Genomic DNA, 13,896 nt, shown 5'->3' with positions numbered 1-13,896 from the left:
TAGTTATGCATTCAGCATTTGATAAGGACTAAGGTTGGGGGGTTTTCCTTGACGTAGTTTGCCATTGGTATTGTTTTTGATAAATGTAGAACCATGATCCTCTGGGAAGCATGCAGACAAACTGCATCCATATCTTGTCTTCTGTAGAGAATGGGGAAGAAAATGGAAATGATTTTGTTTGTGTTCCACATGCGTATTTTTACTGTGTTAAAACAATTTGCTTTCACTCTGCTGTTACGTGTACAAACATGGTGAGTTTGCAGTCTTAGATGATTAATTTTTCCACTTACCTTTGTTAATCATAGCTTTCTTACAGATTAATTTTTTTTTTGTTTCATGACATATTTTTAAGGCAACCTCTAGCTCAGTAAGCCTAAACAAAAGAGTCTCTGTTGAAAAAATGCAGTGCTGAGTGACTTTGTAATTCTTTCCTTTACAACAAAACAAACCTTTCAATTTTAGAGACAAAACGTAGTGTCAGAGAGTAAGAAAGCGGGGAATGAATAAAATGAATGACACTATTTTACTCATTGTTGAAATCATTGCAAATTTTTAAGGATGGCAATTGATTACGAGAATAGTACAGTAAGATCACCTACATGCAGTTGTGGTCTTTCATTTGATAATAAGCCAGTAGTATGGGACAAATCTTGGGCATACGTGTGCTTCTGGGAAGGCTTTTCTAGCAAATGAGAGAAAACTTGTTCAGTGTCAAGAGTTTCTTAAGAACTTAGCAGCCTTCGAGTACCTAAAGGGGGCCTACAGGAAAGAATGGGGAGGGACTCTTTATCAGGGAGTGTAGTGATAGGATGATGGATAACAGTTTTAAATGGAAAGAGATTTAGATTAGATATTAGGAAGAAATTCTTTACTCGGAGGGTGCTGAGACACTGGAACAGGCTGCCCATCCCAGTTGTGGATGCCCAATCCCTGGAAGTTTTCAAGGCCAGGTTGGATGGGGCTTTGAGGTCTAGTAGAAGGTGTCTCTGCCCGTGGCAGGGGGGTTGGAACCAGATGATCTTTAAGGCTCCTTCCAACTCTAACCATTCTATGGTAACTGCATTTCCTATCTTTTTGTGCCATTGATCTTTCAGTTGTCTGGAATAGTTCATGTGTGCTTGTATGTACTTAGCAAAAAGGGATGGGAGAGCACAGCAAACAAGGAAATGAACTAGCATGTTCTTTATTTTGTTTTGGTTATAAAATGAGCCAATAAAATTACTTGTTTCTCTAAGATTTTTTTTTTCCTTTGAAATCAACTTAGGCAAACAAGTGACCTTCACTTTTCTAACTGTAGCTTGTTTCTGCCTTTGCATAGGTAGGTGCTCTGTTACTTGCACTAGCAAGCAGTCAAGAATCTGTGGGGAACTATGAGCCTTATGTTTTTATGTAGTGTATTCAGTCTTCTTGAAATAAGTTTCTCCTGTTTGCTAGGTTATATGTATGAAACACTAAATGAAGAGTGGGATTTTTCTACTTGCAAAGAATAATTCTGGTGCAAGTGCTGCAACCTGGCTGCAGCAGAGGGACCAACAAGGCTGTAGTCAATTTGGCAGTAACAATTATATTAGCAAAGGTTGAGTGTCAGAGAGTAAGACAATGTAATAAAAATTGTTTCCTGTGAAGAAAAAAATTAAAAATTGCATATAAGCTATGGATTGTCGCAGGAGAGAAGTGGAAAACATGAAAGAGGGAAGCTACTTGTGAATTTTTACAATTGCTACTGGGCAAAATAAGAGCTTATTCTCTCTCCTGAATGGGAAGGTGAGTTTTGGTGTTATGTCAGGAAAAAAAAAAACATAGGTTGAATAAAAACTTTGACAAGTTGTTTGTCCTGGATCCTTAACAAGAATTCTTGATGACATTGTTACCTTGAGTTGTTATGCTTCTGCTTCTAATATCTGATCATGGCTGCAAAATAAGCTTTGTCCTTGGAACAGAGTTTTCTTGGTTGTCCAGATAAAAAGAACCTAAACTACCCTCAACAACGCAGATGCTATACAGTTTTGCACAGACTAATCCCATAGTCACTTATAAGTCATATTGCTGCTGCTGCTTTGGTTTTGATAGACTGTACAGTTTGATGCAGCTGTTTGTGTGCATGTCCTGAGCTGGATTCTGGGGAAACTTGCTCAGGTGCAGAGAGATCCTCTTATTCAGGTGCATCCAGCTCATTGTGGGTATGTGGTGCTTTAACGCAGTATAGCAATTGACTACGGCAGCTGACTCACAGCAGATAAGCTGTCAAGGCTACAGGTCAGCTTCCTGACATATATAACAACACTGTCAATTTATAATTTTGGGGATGAGAGATTAACAGTTGGCAAAAACTTCTTTTCTGTATACAAAGTTGTCTCACATGTAGTAAAGAGGAAAGCTATGAGCTGGGTGATCTTGCAACATAAAAAAGAGAAAACAACTTTTTCCATGGAGAAACATAATTAAGGCTTTACATATAATTGTTTCTTCTATTATTAATTCTGAGAATGAGATGAACCTTCTGGATCCATTTCAACTCAGGCAGTGTAGCAGTGACTTGTCCAGCTGGTGGTAGAGCATGTTTGCCATGGAAGTCAAATTGGGAAGGATATTCTATAAGGACAGAAAGGGATACAGCGAGCAGCGCATAGGGTGTATGCAAAGAACTCTTCCTTCCAGGTGGCCTTGGTACACTGTCTGGAATAAAGCATTTCTAGGGATAGAGTAAGATACAGTAAATAACTCTCTATGCTGCTTTCAGGATATTGAAAACAAGGTTGTAAGAGATAGTGTGTGGTCCTAGTCACTGACATGCCTCTCCCTGGCTAGTCCTGTCTGTAAGATTATTTTTTTTGGAGGTGTTTATTCAAAAGCCTAACTGCTGGTTTTCTTATGTACACCTAATGAAACTTACCAGTTTGTGTTTCAGAAGCTCTTGAACCTTTTGTGTTACAAGAAATGAGACTTCAGAGGTCTGAGAAGCTGGTGTTTGAAGAGGCCCACATCGTTCTCGATCAGAGATGAAGATTTCACTGAAATTCCCATTTCTCCTATTGAATTGATCTCTTGACTCAATCTTAAAGTGGAATTTTGTTGCACAAAAGCCAGTTAGCTCTTGCACAATCCTGGTTATTTAAATAAGTTTTCCTCAAAAGGAATACGGAAGTGCTTTATGTAGAGAGTAGAGTGGGAGGGAGGGGGTAGAAGTTTTTTTGGCATTTAAACGAAGTCACAGTTTGCCTGCAGGCAAGCTATTTATCTTCAGCTCAGTCCTTCTGCGAGTAAATATATTCTGTACTTGTTAAGTGTTATATTTAAGGCTGGTAGAACTGCTGTGACCTGTAGATAGAAGCATGTTTTCTGGCGAATCACTGCAATGTAACTGTTTGAGATATTTTTGCTTTTCTTTCGATGCTTCCTTGGACTCAAAAATGAAGAAAGCCTACTTAGATTTCTAGGCTAAGTTTAAAAAGCAATAGTGGCCATAACAGCTTTCACTGCTGTCCAAATCTTGACAGTACTACCCTGAAAGCATTGTAGTTTATAGTCTTGGATTTTAATCTGGTTTCATCTCTTCATTCTTCTAACTTTGAAAAGAATTATATGATTGCATAAAACACACAAGGAATGAAGATTTTGGGACAAAAAGCTTTTTCTGTGCCATGTTAGCATATTTTTTGGAAATTAAATACCCCACTGAAATCAGTGTTGTGTATGTTTTTGTTTCAGTTATGAACTTCATGTATTGTACCTTCTGACTGGGCAGCGCTGCTGAAGTATACATGTAACGCACCACATAATCGTTGCGCTTCCTGATTTGCAAAGTATCAATAAAATTGTTAGATTACAATTCTGTTGTGATGAACCTTTGCTCATAAATGCAGCACTGAAATGCACTCTTGCTGAAATTGTTGGCAGCAACCCTAAACTTCAAAGGTGCTTAATGTGATAACACCTGTTAAAAGTCTGTGGGGAACTTGATATGAAGCCTATGATGGCAGTTTTCATGCTTGTTGTTTTAAAGAGTGTTCTTGGTGTGATATTGCTGCGTGTTCTGAATTCTTATGTAGCCCCACATTCAAGAGACGCCCAGGACTTGGAAAGCAAGACTGTTATTTCAAGTTATATTTAAAAGACCAAAATCTGCCTTTCTTGGGACTAGTAATAAATACTCTTCACATTTGTTAAATTTTAGGGTTTTTTTTTTTCAGTCAAGCTATGTTCACTACATATATATTCATTTTAACTTCAGATTCTTAATGCTTTAATTTCAGCCTCCTTAACACTACAGGAAATAAAATAATTTCAAGTTATTTTAGGAGTTATTTCTTTTGGTCTCCCCACAAAGTTTGCATAGAATGTAAGGTAAGAAATACTTCATTAAATGTAAAGGCCCTGGAATCTGCAAACCCAAATATTAGATTGTTCATGGCAATAAACACCTTCAGAGTGTGTTTAATGATCATAAGGACACCTGTGCTGTTTTGTTTTTCAGCTTTTGAGCTACTATGTGTTGTGAAAATGACTGAAACTGGCATGCAAACCAAGGGAAATGAAGGGAAATGTTCTGATTTTTGGGTTCTATTTTATTCTTAGTTTGCATGAAACTCTGCTTGAAAGTAGAACATTGTTTCCAGTTGCAGAAAGCAAACTGAACCGCTTTGAAGTTTTCTGCTGCAATGAATGTTACTTCCAGTTCTTTCCTGGAGAGGTGGTTTGAGTAAGGTGTGTGCTAAACCAGCACTGTTTAAGATGTTAACTCTACCATGATAAAGCAGCCTTCAACGCTCCTTTTTATGAAAATAGGATGATGTACATGGAATATCTTTCTGTGGTTGACAGCATGCATTTGTTGGTAATCAGACCATAAATGGCTATCCTAATTGCTACTCTGTTTCTGCCTTCTTAGCCAAGACATGCCAGTGACTTAAAAAATATACACGTATCGATGTTCTTGTACTTCTGCAGAACATTGGAGTGTTAGATCAGCAGGCAGTGTTCGCATAATAGTAATGCCTTTGCTCTTCAGTGCTCACCGGAATTTACTTAGCACCAGTGACGATTAGACTCTTTCAGGGCACTGAGTAGTTCTCGAGAAACAGATTTATCATCAGCTTGCTGATCCTTGTCCATCCTCAGAACGACATGGAAGTCTAAGTTTTCAGCTTGCTGTGAGCCACAAATAACAAATGCTGAAAGTGTCGACTGATGATTGAGATAGATATCTATACAAATTTGAAATGTAGACATGGCTTCAAATGCAGACTAATATTAGTAAAATGGTATGGTTTTGCCCCCTCTTAGTGGGCATTTGACTTGCACGTGAGAGCTAGGTAACAGCTCTGAGCCATGCACCGGAAAGTAATTTGACCTTTAGGTGTTTACTTTTCTACATACTAATAATACTGGGCGACTGCTTGGCATTTTGTTGGGTTTTTTTTTCAGTAATACTACTTCATACCTCACAATGGCTAGAATGTTCTTCCTTACTAATCTTGTTTTGTAATTGATGTTACATTTGGCGATGTAGTATTTTCTTCTTGTGGTATAAAGAGGGTTGTCCAATCCAGAGTTAGATATCTGTATGTTTTAAAATGCTAGTTTTCTACCAAGCAATGTACTTACATGTATGTGTAATGTAATTCAGACATTTACACTTTGTATGACACGCTGCTTTCATCAAAAACTTAGTTGTGGCTTTTTTCTTCTTTAACTTCCGTTTTGCCTGAAAGGTTCTCTGTGACTCATGGGGATTTTTGGTTATGTACTATATCTAAGGTCTTTGTTAGTAAAAATCGCTTTTAGTACTTGGTGTGTGTAATCTAATGCCTGTGGTAGCATGCTGTGATTACTTGTATGTAAGAATTAATTTTGATGTGAAGAAAACACCTACAGGTCACAGGATAGCTGAGTCTTGAAGTATATTTGTAACAGCAGTTGTGGTGAAGGAAGAAGATGCTTCTAAAGCTTTGGGTGTGATCAACTAAAGATTTTTGTCGTGAAGGCAGTGTATTTCATATCAATATGTTGGTAAAACATTTCTGTTTTGAAGATAATAGGGCAGAAATTTTTGAAAACTTAAGTGAAAGATTTTTTTTTTTTTTTTTACAGCATGCCTACAAAGAACGTCATCTGTGTGTTCCTCTGTGGGTTTTTTTGGCTCATTGTGTTTTAAACTGGCCTTGTCAATATTTTGTAGTGTTATCTGTCAATGATAGCAGCATGGAGAGCTTAGTAACTGTTTCATGGTTGAATAAGTGCAAGATATTTTTTTTCCCCCTCCATACCAAGAGCTGGCAGATTAGGAAGGGAAATGGAAGCAGGGGTATGAATTGCGGCTCCAGTGTTCCCACTGGATTGTACTCGGATCTCTCTTTTGTGGCAGCTTCCAACTACTCAAAGCCTGATAATTTTAAACTGCTTAATCTTGAAGTATTAAGACCAAAAAACATGGATTTTTTTCACCTTCGTGGTGATATGTAAACTCCAGAAGGCTGCTATTGGAGAGGGCAGATAAGCAGAAGCTGCGAAATTTGAAAAGCATTCAAGTACCTAAACTTTGATTGCATGTGGCTGACAACATTTCATGCTTCTAAGATAAATCATCATGGATCTATTCTGTATTTCCCCTACTTCCTCCTGCACTTGCTTTTGTTCTAATGAATGGATTAAGGAATGAAATAAATCATGTTTTTAAACCTTACTAGTTGAGAGATGTGCTGACGTTATGAATACAACTTAATATGAATATTGTGGGATTTTTGAGTTTTAAAATCCTCAATTCTGAGCAGTAGCCTGCCAACAGTACCCTGTTCCACTTTTATTTGAAAGAAAAGTGATGGTGTTGTCGCATCTTGGCACAGTCTTGTCACATCAGTCTTGGCAAAGGGAATGCCAAATGTTACCCCTTTTATATTGGCTAATGGGTGATACTGTAGTACTTCATTTTTTCCCCCCACATTTGTGTTTAAAATCCATTGTACTTGCAATGTACTTGTTAGGTTGTCCACTATTACTTTTCTGCCGTTCATCTGACCCTACTTTCCAGCCTCATTCCAACCTGCACAGCTTAGTAAATCATTTGAGAGAGACTGCAACTACTGGTGTTCTCCCTTCTGCTTTGCAAATTATTAGGCATACACCTTAATTCTCTTAAAAGCTAACTATGTCATCTTACCTTTATTGATCTTTGGAAAAGACTTGGCCTTTTGTGCCACCAAGGGTTTGTGGAGATGCTCATAAGTCCCTTAATGTAAGGATTCTGATTTTCTGGTTTTCAGGACCTGCAAAACTGTATCCTATGTTACATTCCTCAGGAAGAAAATTGTAATAATGAATATATGGTTATATATCCATCTTCTTGTGGTTAGTGATGCATTTTTATGCAAATTTTTATTTTTACATATGTTAGACATGTCCATGTGATTTGTCTCCTTGAGGGTAGGGATTTTTTTGTGGTGTTTCATTGTTCCTCTTCATACATCTTCTTAAGGGTTTTTGCAGTTCCTAGCTCAGAAAGTTGAAAGTATTTCCCTTGCTGGCTCTTAATAATGTTACGCTTAAGTGTGTGCATCTTACCCCAGCTTTAAAGAACTACCAGCAGCTGTATCTGGCAAAGATACTTGGTTTCAGCTAGCATTTGCTTAGCATGCAGCAACAGTTTTACTGATCCCAAGAGAATCCCTGCTATTTTGGGGGCTCTGTTGGACTTAATGCATTTATGAAGCTTTTGATTTTGGGGTGGGATTTTTTGCACTTTGAGGTAGGTGCTCATACAAAAGCTGTTACAGATTTGATTTGCCTATATTCTGGTGAAAGTGACACTTCAGAATTTAGTTTAAAATGAACATTACCAATGACTTAAGGCAGGTCTGGCCAATGTTCTTAAACCTGTCAAGTTATATCAGAGTCTTCCCATGGCTGAATGCCACCAGTTCTGTGCTGTGTAATGAGAAGAGAATGGGAAGGGGACCGCTAATGGGGCCACAAATGGTTACAACTCCCTTAGTTCACTGCTTCGTTGTGATGACCTTGCTAAAATGCAGCGTGATTCCAAGACATCCTGTAAAGCTGGTCTCAGCAACCTTATTTCCGAGTTATCTGAACTTCTGAACAGTTTCCTTGCAGTACATAGCCTCACTGATGGTTTTGTATACATATGCTCATGTAAGTGCTACACTCGAACTGCTCATGGTTGCAGACTGGAAGGTTATTTTAGTGAAATGGGGGCGTTTCTGGAGAAATAATAGGATGCAGTTAGTTAATGTAAAATACAGGCATTGTTATATCTTGCATTTTGGTTACTTGTTTGTATATCAATGTGCTTTATTCTAGTGATTCTTTTGATTTTTTTCCCATTTAGTGTGACTGTCTTGCATGTTTTGTGAACAAAGGTGTTGATTTTATCAATCTCAACACTTTAACAGTGTTAGTTTCTTAAAGATTCTGCACTGACATACTAGTGACAGAAAAGTTAAAATAGATGAAAGTTCACAGGTACTTGTCAGGCACCATTCTGTATTTTTGACAACAATCATCGCATTCTTTATCCTCTTCCTTATAACTCCCCTGTACCATTTATGACATTATATCTGTATTCTTTGTGAATATCAAGTGTAGAGATCTGTGCTATGGGTAAGATGATCAGAGGTGGTTCACTCAAGCTAAGCTTTTGTCCCTGTCCTCCTAACAGTACTCAACATTTTTCAAAGTTGTTGCTCCAAGACTGATGATATGCTTTAGTCCCCTATTTTTTTATGTGTTTGGCTGGTTGGGTGTCCTGAGCTATGCTGGGACAGTCTTTTTCCAAACAAATCTTCATTACATGAATTTCTTCTTGAGCTTTTAATTTAGTTGTATGGCCATTATTTTGGTCAGCTAAAGTTACCTATTTAGTAATTTGATCCTAGAAGTTTTGTGGAGTTCCCACGTCTTATAGCATGCTTATCCACTTCCTTGGTTTAGATTGTTTTTTCTTCAGGTTTTGAGCTAAATAAGCATAAACACTTACTGATACATCATTTTGGGGCGTTGTAGGTACAGCTTTTACATTATCAAGTGACTCAAAGCATAATTGCTGATATGAAGGGAATTTTCAAGTCTTTTTAAATAGTTAAAATAATTCTCTACCCTGTCTTGAAGATCTCAAACCTGTTAGAATCTTAAGAGGTTGGAATGCTTTTACTGTTGGAAATTACTTTAGTAGAGGAGCTGGAAGAATGGAACCAGTATCTGTTTGGTGTAAAAGCATTAGAAAAAAATAAACAGCTGTACTGTTAAGAAATCCTGGTTAAATGCCTAGAAGTAAAATCTGCTGGGATGTTGAAGCTGCCTTTGACGACAGTAGCCTCTCATATAGCTAGGATATTTTCATTATTGCATTTCATGTATCTATTTCCATCATATCCAATAAGCAATCAAGAAATAGAACAAATGGGTTGTGGTGGTGTTCTTTACTTGCTGTTTTTGATGACAGTAGCCTGAATACGTTAATGGAAGCCAACTGTAAAATGATGAGACCTAATAACTGAAATCTTCCAATATGATGGCCATAAACTGTTAATCCAGTGACCATGTGTAATGTTTCTTTTCTTTTAACTAGTCAGTTTCTGATTCCAGACTTGATGTAATGTATTTCTTTTCCTTCTGCATTCTGACTTGCAAGTGGTTTGTTTGAAGTGAGAATGCTATTTAAAACCCTGACTCCATGCATTTAAATATAAATATCCTTTCAATTAGGTATAGGTATTTATTTAATAACCATTTACTGCTTTGTAACATAACCAAATGATAAGAATGAAGAATATAAATAACTGTTGAACTGTATAAATACTTAAATATGTATAAATACTTTATGGTCATACTGTTAAAAGATACTAAGAATGACCTTTGTTTTAGGGAATAACATGTACAAATGCAAAACAAAAAGCAAGTAATTTACAATTATTTGTCATTACTGAACCTGATGATTTTTCAATTGTCTGATTTAGATTGTTCCCTCCTTTTCAAACATGGAAGCAATCATTATTTAGATTGTGCTTTACCCTAGGAGTTGAACTTCTGGATCCAAGCCCCTTGTGCTTGTCAGTATAGAACAGGATGATGGGGAGGAGGGTTTCCCAAAATAGTTCCAAGTTGTTAGATCTAAGACACAAGCCCATGCAGGTTGATGAGGAGGCAATAAAGCAACACAGCTCAGGAGGAGAGCTAGTGGCCCTAATATTTGCTGAAACAGTCTGCTTTTACTATTCCTATTTTTGTGTAATCTTGTATGCAGTTAACTAATTTGACTTTAAGACAGCAATGCAATACTGTTGTTACTAATATGTCCTTAGGAGTAAGTTGTTTTGTCTAGTGCTAGTTACTGGTGCTGGCATCATTGCAAGCTGTACTGACATTACTTTGGGAGAAATGCTTTCCAAAGGAGGTATTTCTGGCAGTGATATCAGATAACTTTGTATCTTTAAATGCCTGCCAATAAGTGAGCTGTGTGTGAGTTTGACTGTCAGTCATCTGGATGAATCCTTTCACAGCTCACGCTTCTTAAGCATCATGGCAGTTTTAGATGGCTTGTACTCTGGAGATGAGGGGAATCAGGATGTCGCCCTTCACGATCAGGAAGGCCATGGACGGTTCCAGCTCAGGCTACTGAGCTTGGCATGGAAACTAGGTAGATTATAGTAGGGTTTTGTCCCCCCTCCTTCTACTTCGTGAGCAAAATGCAGCTGTTGTGTAGTTAGCTCCTGTGCAAAATGGAACCACAATGACTCCAGAGGAATCAGTGTCACCGCAGCATTTGGTCGGTGTTTTTAGTGGCACAGTTCCTTAATTATGAATGTCTCTTAGTATGAATAATCCAGCTAGCAAGTAGGAAACTGAATTTGCAAGGATCCTGTCATCCTGACCTTATAATAAGTACTCAAGAGTGTGTACACATACCAATGCAGTGTGGTCGCCCATCCAGTGCCCAAGCATGCTGATGGGGTCAGGAAGTGGGGAAAATGCCTTATTAAACTGATCTGTTTTCAGCCTCTGACAGTGATACAGTTTTAAGTGGGAATGGTAATTGTGACCATTTCCAGCAATGTCTTTAAGATTTCTCAAGTGGTAAGTGACTCTGGCTTTGTGAATCTCACTGTTGCTTTTTTTATTTATTTTTTTTTTATTATAAATTGGTTGCTTGTACTAGTCAGCTTAAAAAAAATCTGTTTTCTTTCAAATGGGGTGTTCTTTGGTTTGGGTTTAGAACAGGGTTCAAATTAATCGTGAATTTAGAAATTATATTTTCTTGTGAGTATTGAGGAAAAAAAAATACTGAGCTGCTCTTCTCGCCAGCATAGAGGAATTACGTGTTCATCTTGGAAGGGCAGGGCTTTGGCTTGGTCCTGGGGTAGGCAGGCTGTTGATTGAGCTTGTGGGTTTGTAAAAGCCCATCACTGTTTGTTTTTCTGAGATTTCCAAAATGAGAATATGGCAAAAATGAACCTGTTATATCTGGTATGGATAACAAGCCTCTTGAGGCAAGATAGCCTGCTAATCAATGTTGATGTATATGAGAAAAGCCATTATCGTCGGTTGGATTTTTAAAGCTGTTTAACTCCTGCTTTATATTTCAGTGAGCTTAAATGTCTGTGAACACGGTGTTCATCTCTTAGGGGGAAACACTACTACTTTGTGTACTGTGTTGTCAAGAGTAGACTGGTAATCCATAGTAAGTCAGTTCCTTGATTTGGCTTCAATGGATGATGCTCAAGAGGTTTGATATAAATTCTTACTGAGAGTAAATTCAGCTTAAATATGTTATGTTTTGATAATAATTTTTTTCCTGTGTCCCTCCTGTGCATGCACAATACCTTCAGTATGAAAAAACTTCTGCAACTATATTTTCTTCTTTGGTAATATTATTCATAAAGCTTTGACAATTTATGTTTTCTGGAAGTCAATAACTTTTTAAAATATTATTGCAGTACCTGCTCTGGTCATCACTGCCACAACTGCTAAAATGGAGGTGGTTTCAGCAGAAGTCAACAGCTTGCTCCCTGAGGAAATAATGGACACTGGTATGACTCTGGTGGAAGACGACAGCATCGAGGCAGTTATTGTGTCATCCCCAATGGGAGATTCTATTCCCATGGAAACTGAACTGGAAGAAATAGTGAACATAAGCTCCACCAGTGACTCCTTAGCTACGACTACGGGCGCAGTCACCACAGAATCAGTTACTGCACCCAGCAATCACTCGGGTGACGTTACAGTGAACACCACAACCCCAAAAACTGATGTGAATGCAGTAGTAAAGCCTACCTTTCCAAGTGGCCTCCATAAACTTGGTGCTCAGACCCCTGTCACTATATCAGCCAATCAAATTATTCTGAACAAGACTGCTGATATTAAAATAGGGAATCAGAGTATTAAACCGGATGGGCAAAAGTTAATTGTAACAACTTTGGGCAAGTCTGGCCAGCCTATTGTTTTAGCATTACCCCACAGCCAACTCCCGCAGGCTCAGAAGGCCACATCCCAAGCCCAAGGTGGAGACTCCAAGGTACAAGGCCAGCAGATCAAAGTTGTTATTGGAGGTCGGTCAGAAGTGAAACCTGTTGTTGGTGTCTCAGCTTTGACGCAAGGAAGTCAGCTGATAAACACTGCAGCCCAGCCTTCTGTTTTGCAGACCCAGCAATTAAAAACAGTACAGGTAAAGTGAATTATGCTGATGAAACTTCTTAAAGACAATTTGGTTGCAACTGTTGTCTATTTCCTTCACTCATTGACACATGGTTACTTTCAGCCTTTGCATTTATTCCTTGTATTAAAAATACAATGCTGCTCTTAGCCCATGCTTTCATCTCTGGATGCATTTATCGTTTTAGGCCCTTTACCTAAGCTACTGTCTAGAAAATTAAGATTTACCTCAGAGAAACAGCTAGTAAAATTCAGTAAATTGAAGAGAATTTTCCCTTTACTTTCCTTCTATAAAAATAAATTCTACGTGCTTTCAGGAACACTGAATTGAACTCTGTATGCCTCTTGTTCTTTATTCAAAGTGTACGCTGCTTTACTCACTTATGAAGGAGTAGCTTCTGCCTATTACGTTTAGTTTTTTTAAATATACTCTCTGAAAAAAAAGTTCCAACACTTGAAAAAGAACAGAAAGGTATATCTTGTCTGCCTCAAATCTAGTTAAACTTCTTAGAAAGTCTGGAGGAAGCAAGACTTTCCCTTGGTTGATGAAGAGCAAGTCAGATATCAGTTAGATAAACTGGATATCCACAGATCCATGGGTCCTGATGGGATGAACCTGTGAGTGCCAAGGGAGCTGGGGGAAGTCATTGCTGGGCCGCTCTCCATCATCTTTGAAAGGTCCTGGGGAACAGGTGAGGTGCCTAAGGACTAGAGGATAGCCAATGTCACTCCAGTCTTCAAAAAGGGCAGGAAGGATGACCCGGGAAACTACAGGCCGGTCAGCCTCACCTCCATCCCTGGAAAGATGATGGAACAGCTTGTTCTGGGTGTCATCTCAAAGCACCTGGAGGAAAAGAAGGTTATCGGAAGTAGTGAACACAGATTTACCAAGGGGAAGTCATGTCTGACTAACCTGATAGCCTTCTATGATGAAGTGACTGGAGTGGTGGATGAGGGGAGGGCAGTAGATGTTGTCTACCTTGACTTCGGCAAGGCTTTTGACACTGTCTCCCACATCACCCTTGCAGGCAAGCTTAGGAAGTGTGGGTTAGATGAATGGACAGTGGGGTGGACTGAGAACTGGCTTACAGATAGAGCTCAGAGGGTTGTGGTTAGTGATGCAGAGTCTAGTTGGAGGTCAGTGTCGTGGTTTAGGCCAAATCGGCTACTGGGGACCTGAAGGACCCCAGATGGGACCGACAGATGCTCTCCTCTACCCCTCTTCAGAGAGAGAGG

General features: G+C 38.6%; 1 protein-coding gene across 3 annotated transcripts in view; it reads left to right on the top strand.

Annotated features, from left to right (window-relative positions):
• Positions 1-11,948: 11,948 nt before the first annotated feature.
• LIN54 (lin-54 DREAM MuvB core complex component) overlaps positions 11,949-13,896 on the top strand; it is a 24,332-nt gene continuing 22,384 nt past the window's right edge. Inside the window, exon 1 of one of the 3 annotated variants that reach the window (XM_009887552.1) lies at positions 11,949-12,673. In XM_009887552.1, the coding sequence (XP_009885854.1) occupies positions 11,981-12,673 (693 nt within the window). In that variant the 5' untranslated portion in view covers positions 11,949-11,980. The remainder of the gene's footprint in view (positions 12,674-13,896) is intronic. The other 2 variants (XM_009887554.1, XM_009887553.1) reach the window with 2 other exon arrangements.

This window comes from Charadrius vociferus, unplaced genomic scaffold, assembly GCF_000708025.1.
Source record: "Charadrius vociferus isolate BGI_N301 unplaced genomic scaffold, ASM70802v2 scaffold896, whole genome shotgun sequence".
Classification (NCBI taxonomy): domain Eukaryota; kingdom Metazoa; phylum Chordata; class Aves; order Charadriiformes; family Charadriidae; genus Charadrius; species Charadrius vociferus.
This window is presented reverse-complemented; position numbering and strand designations above follow the sequence as displayed.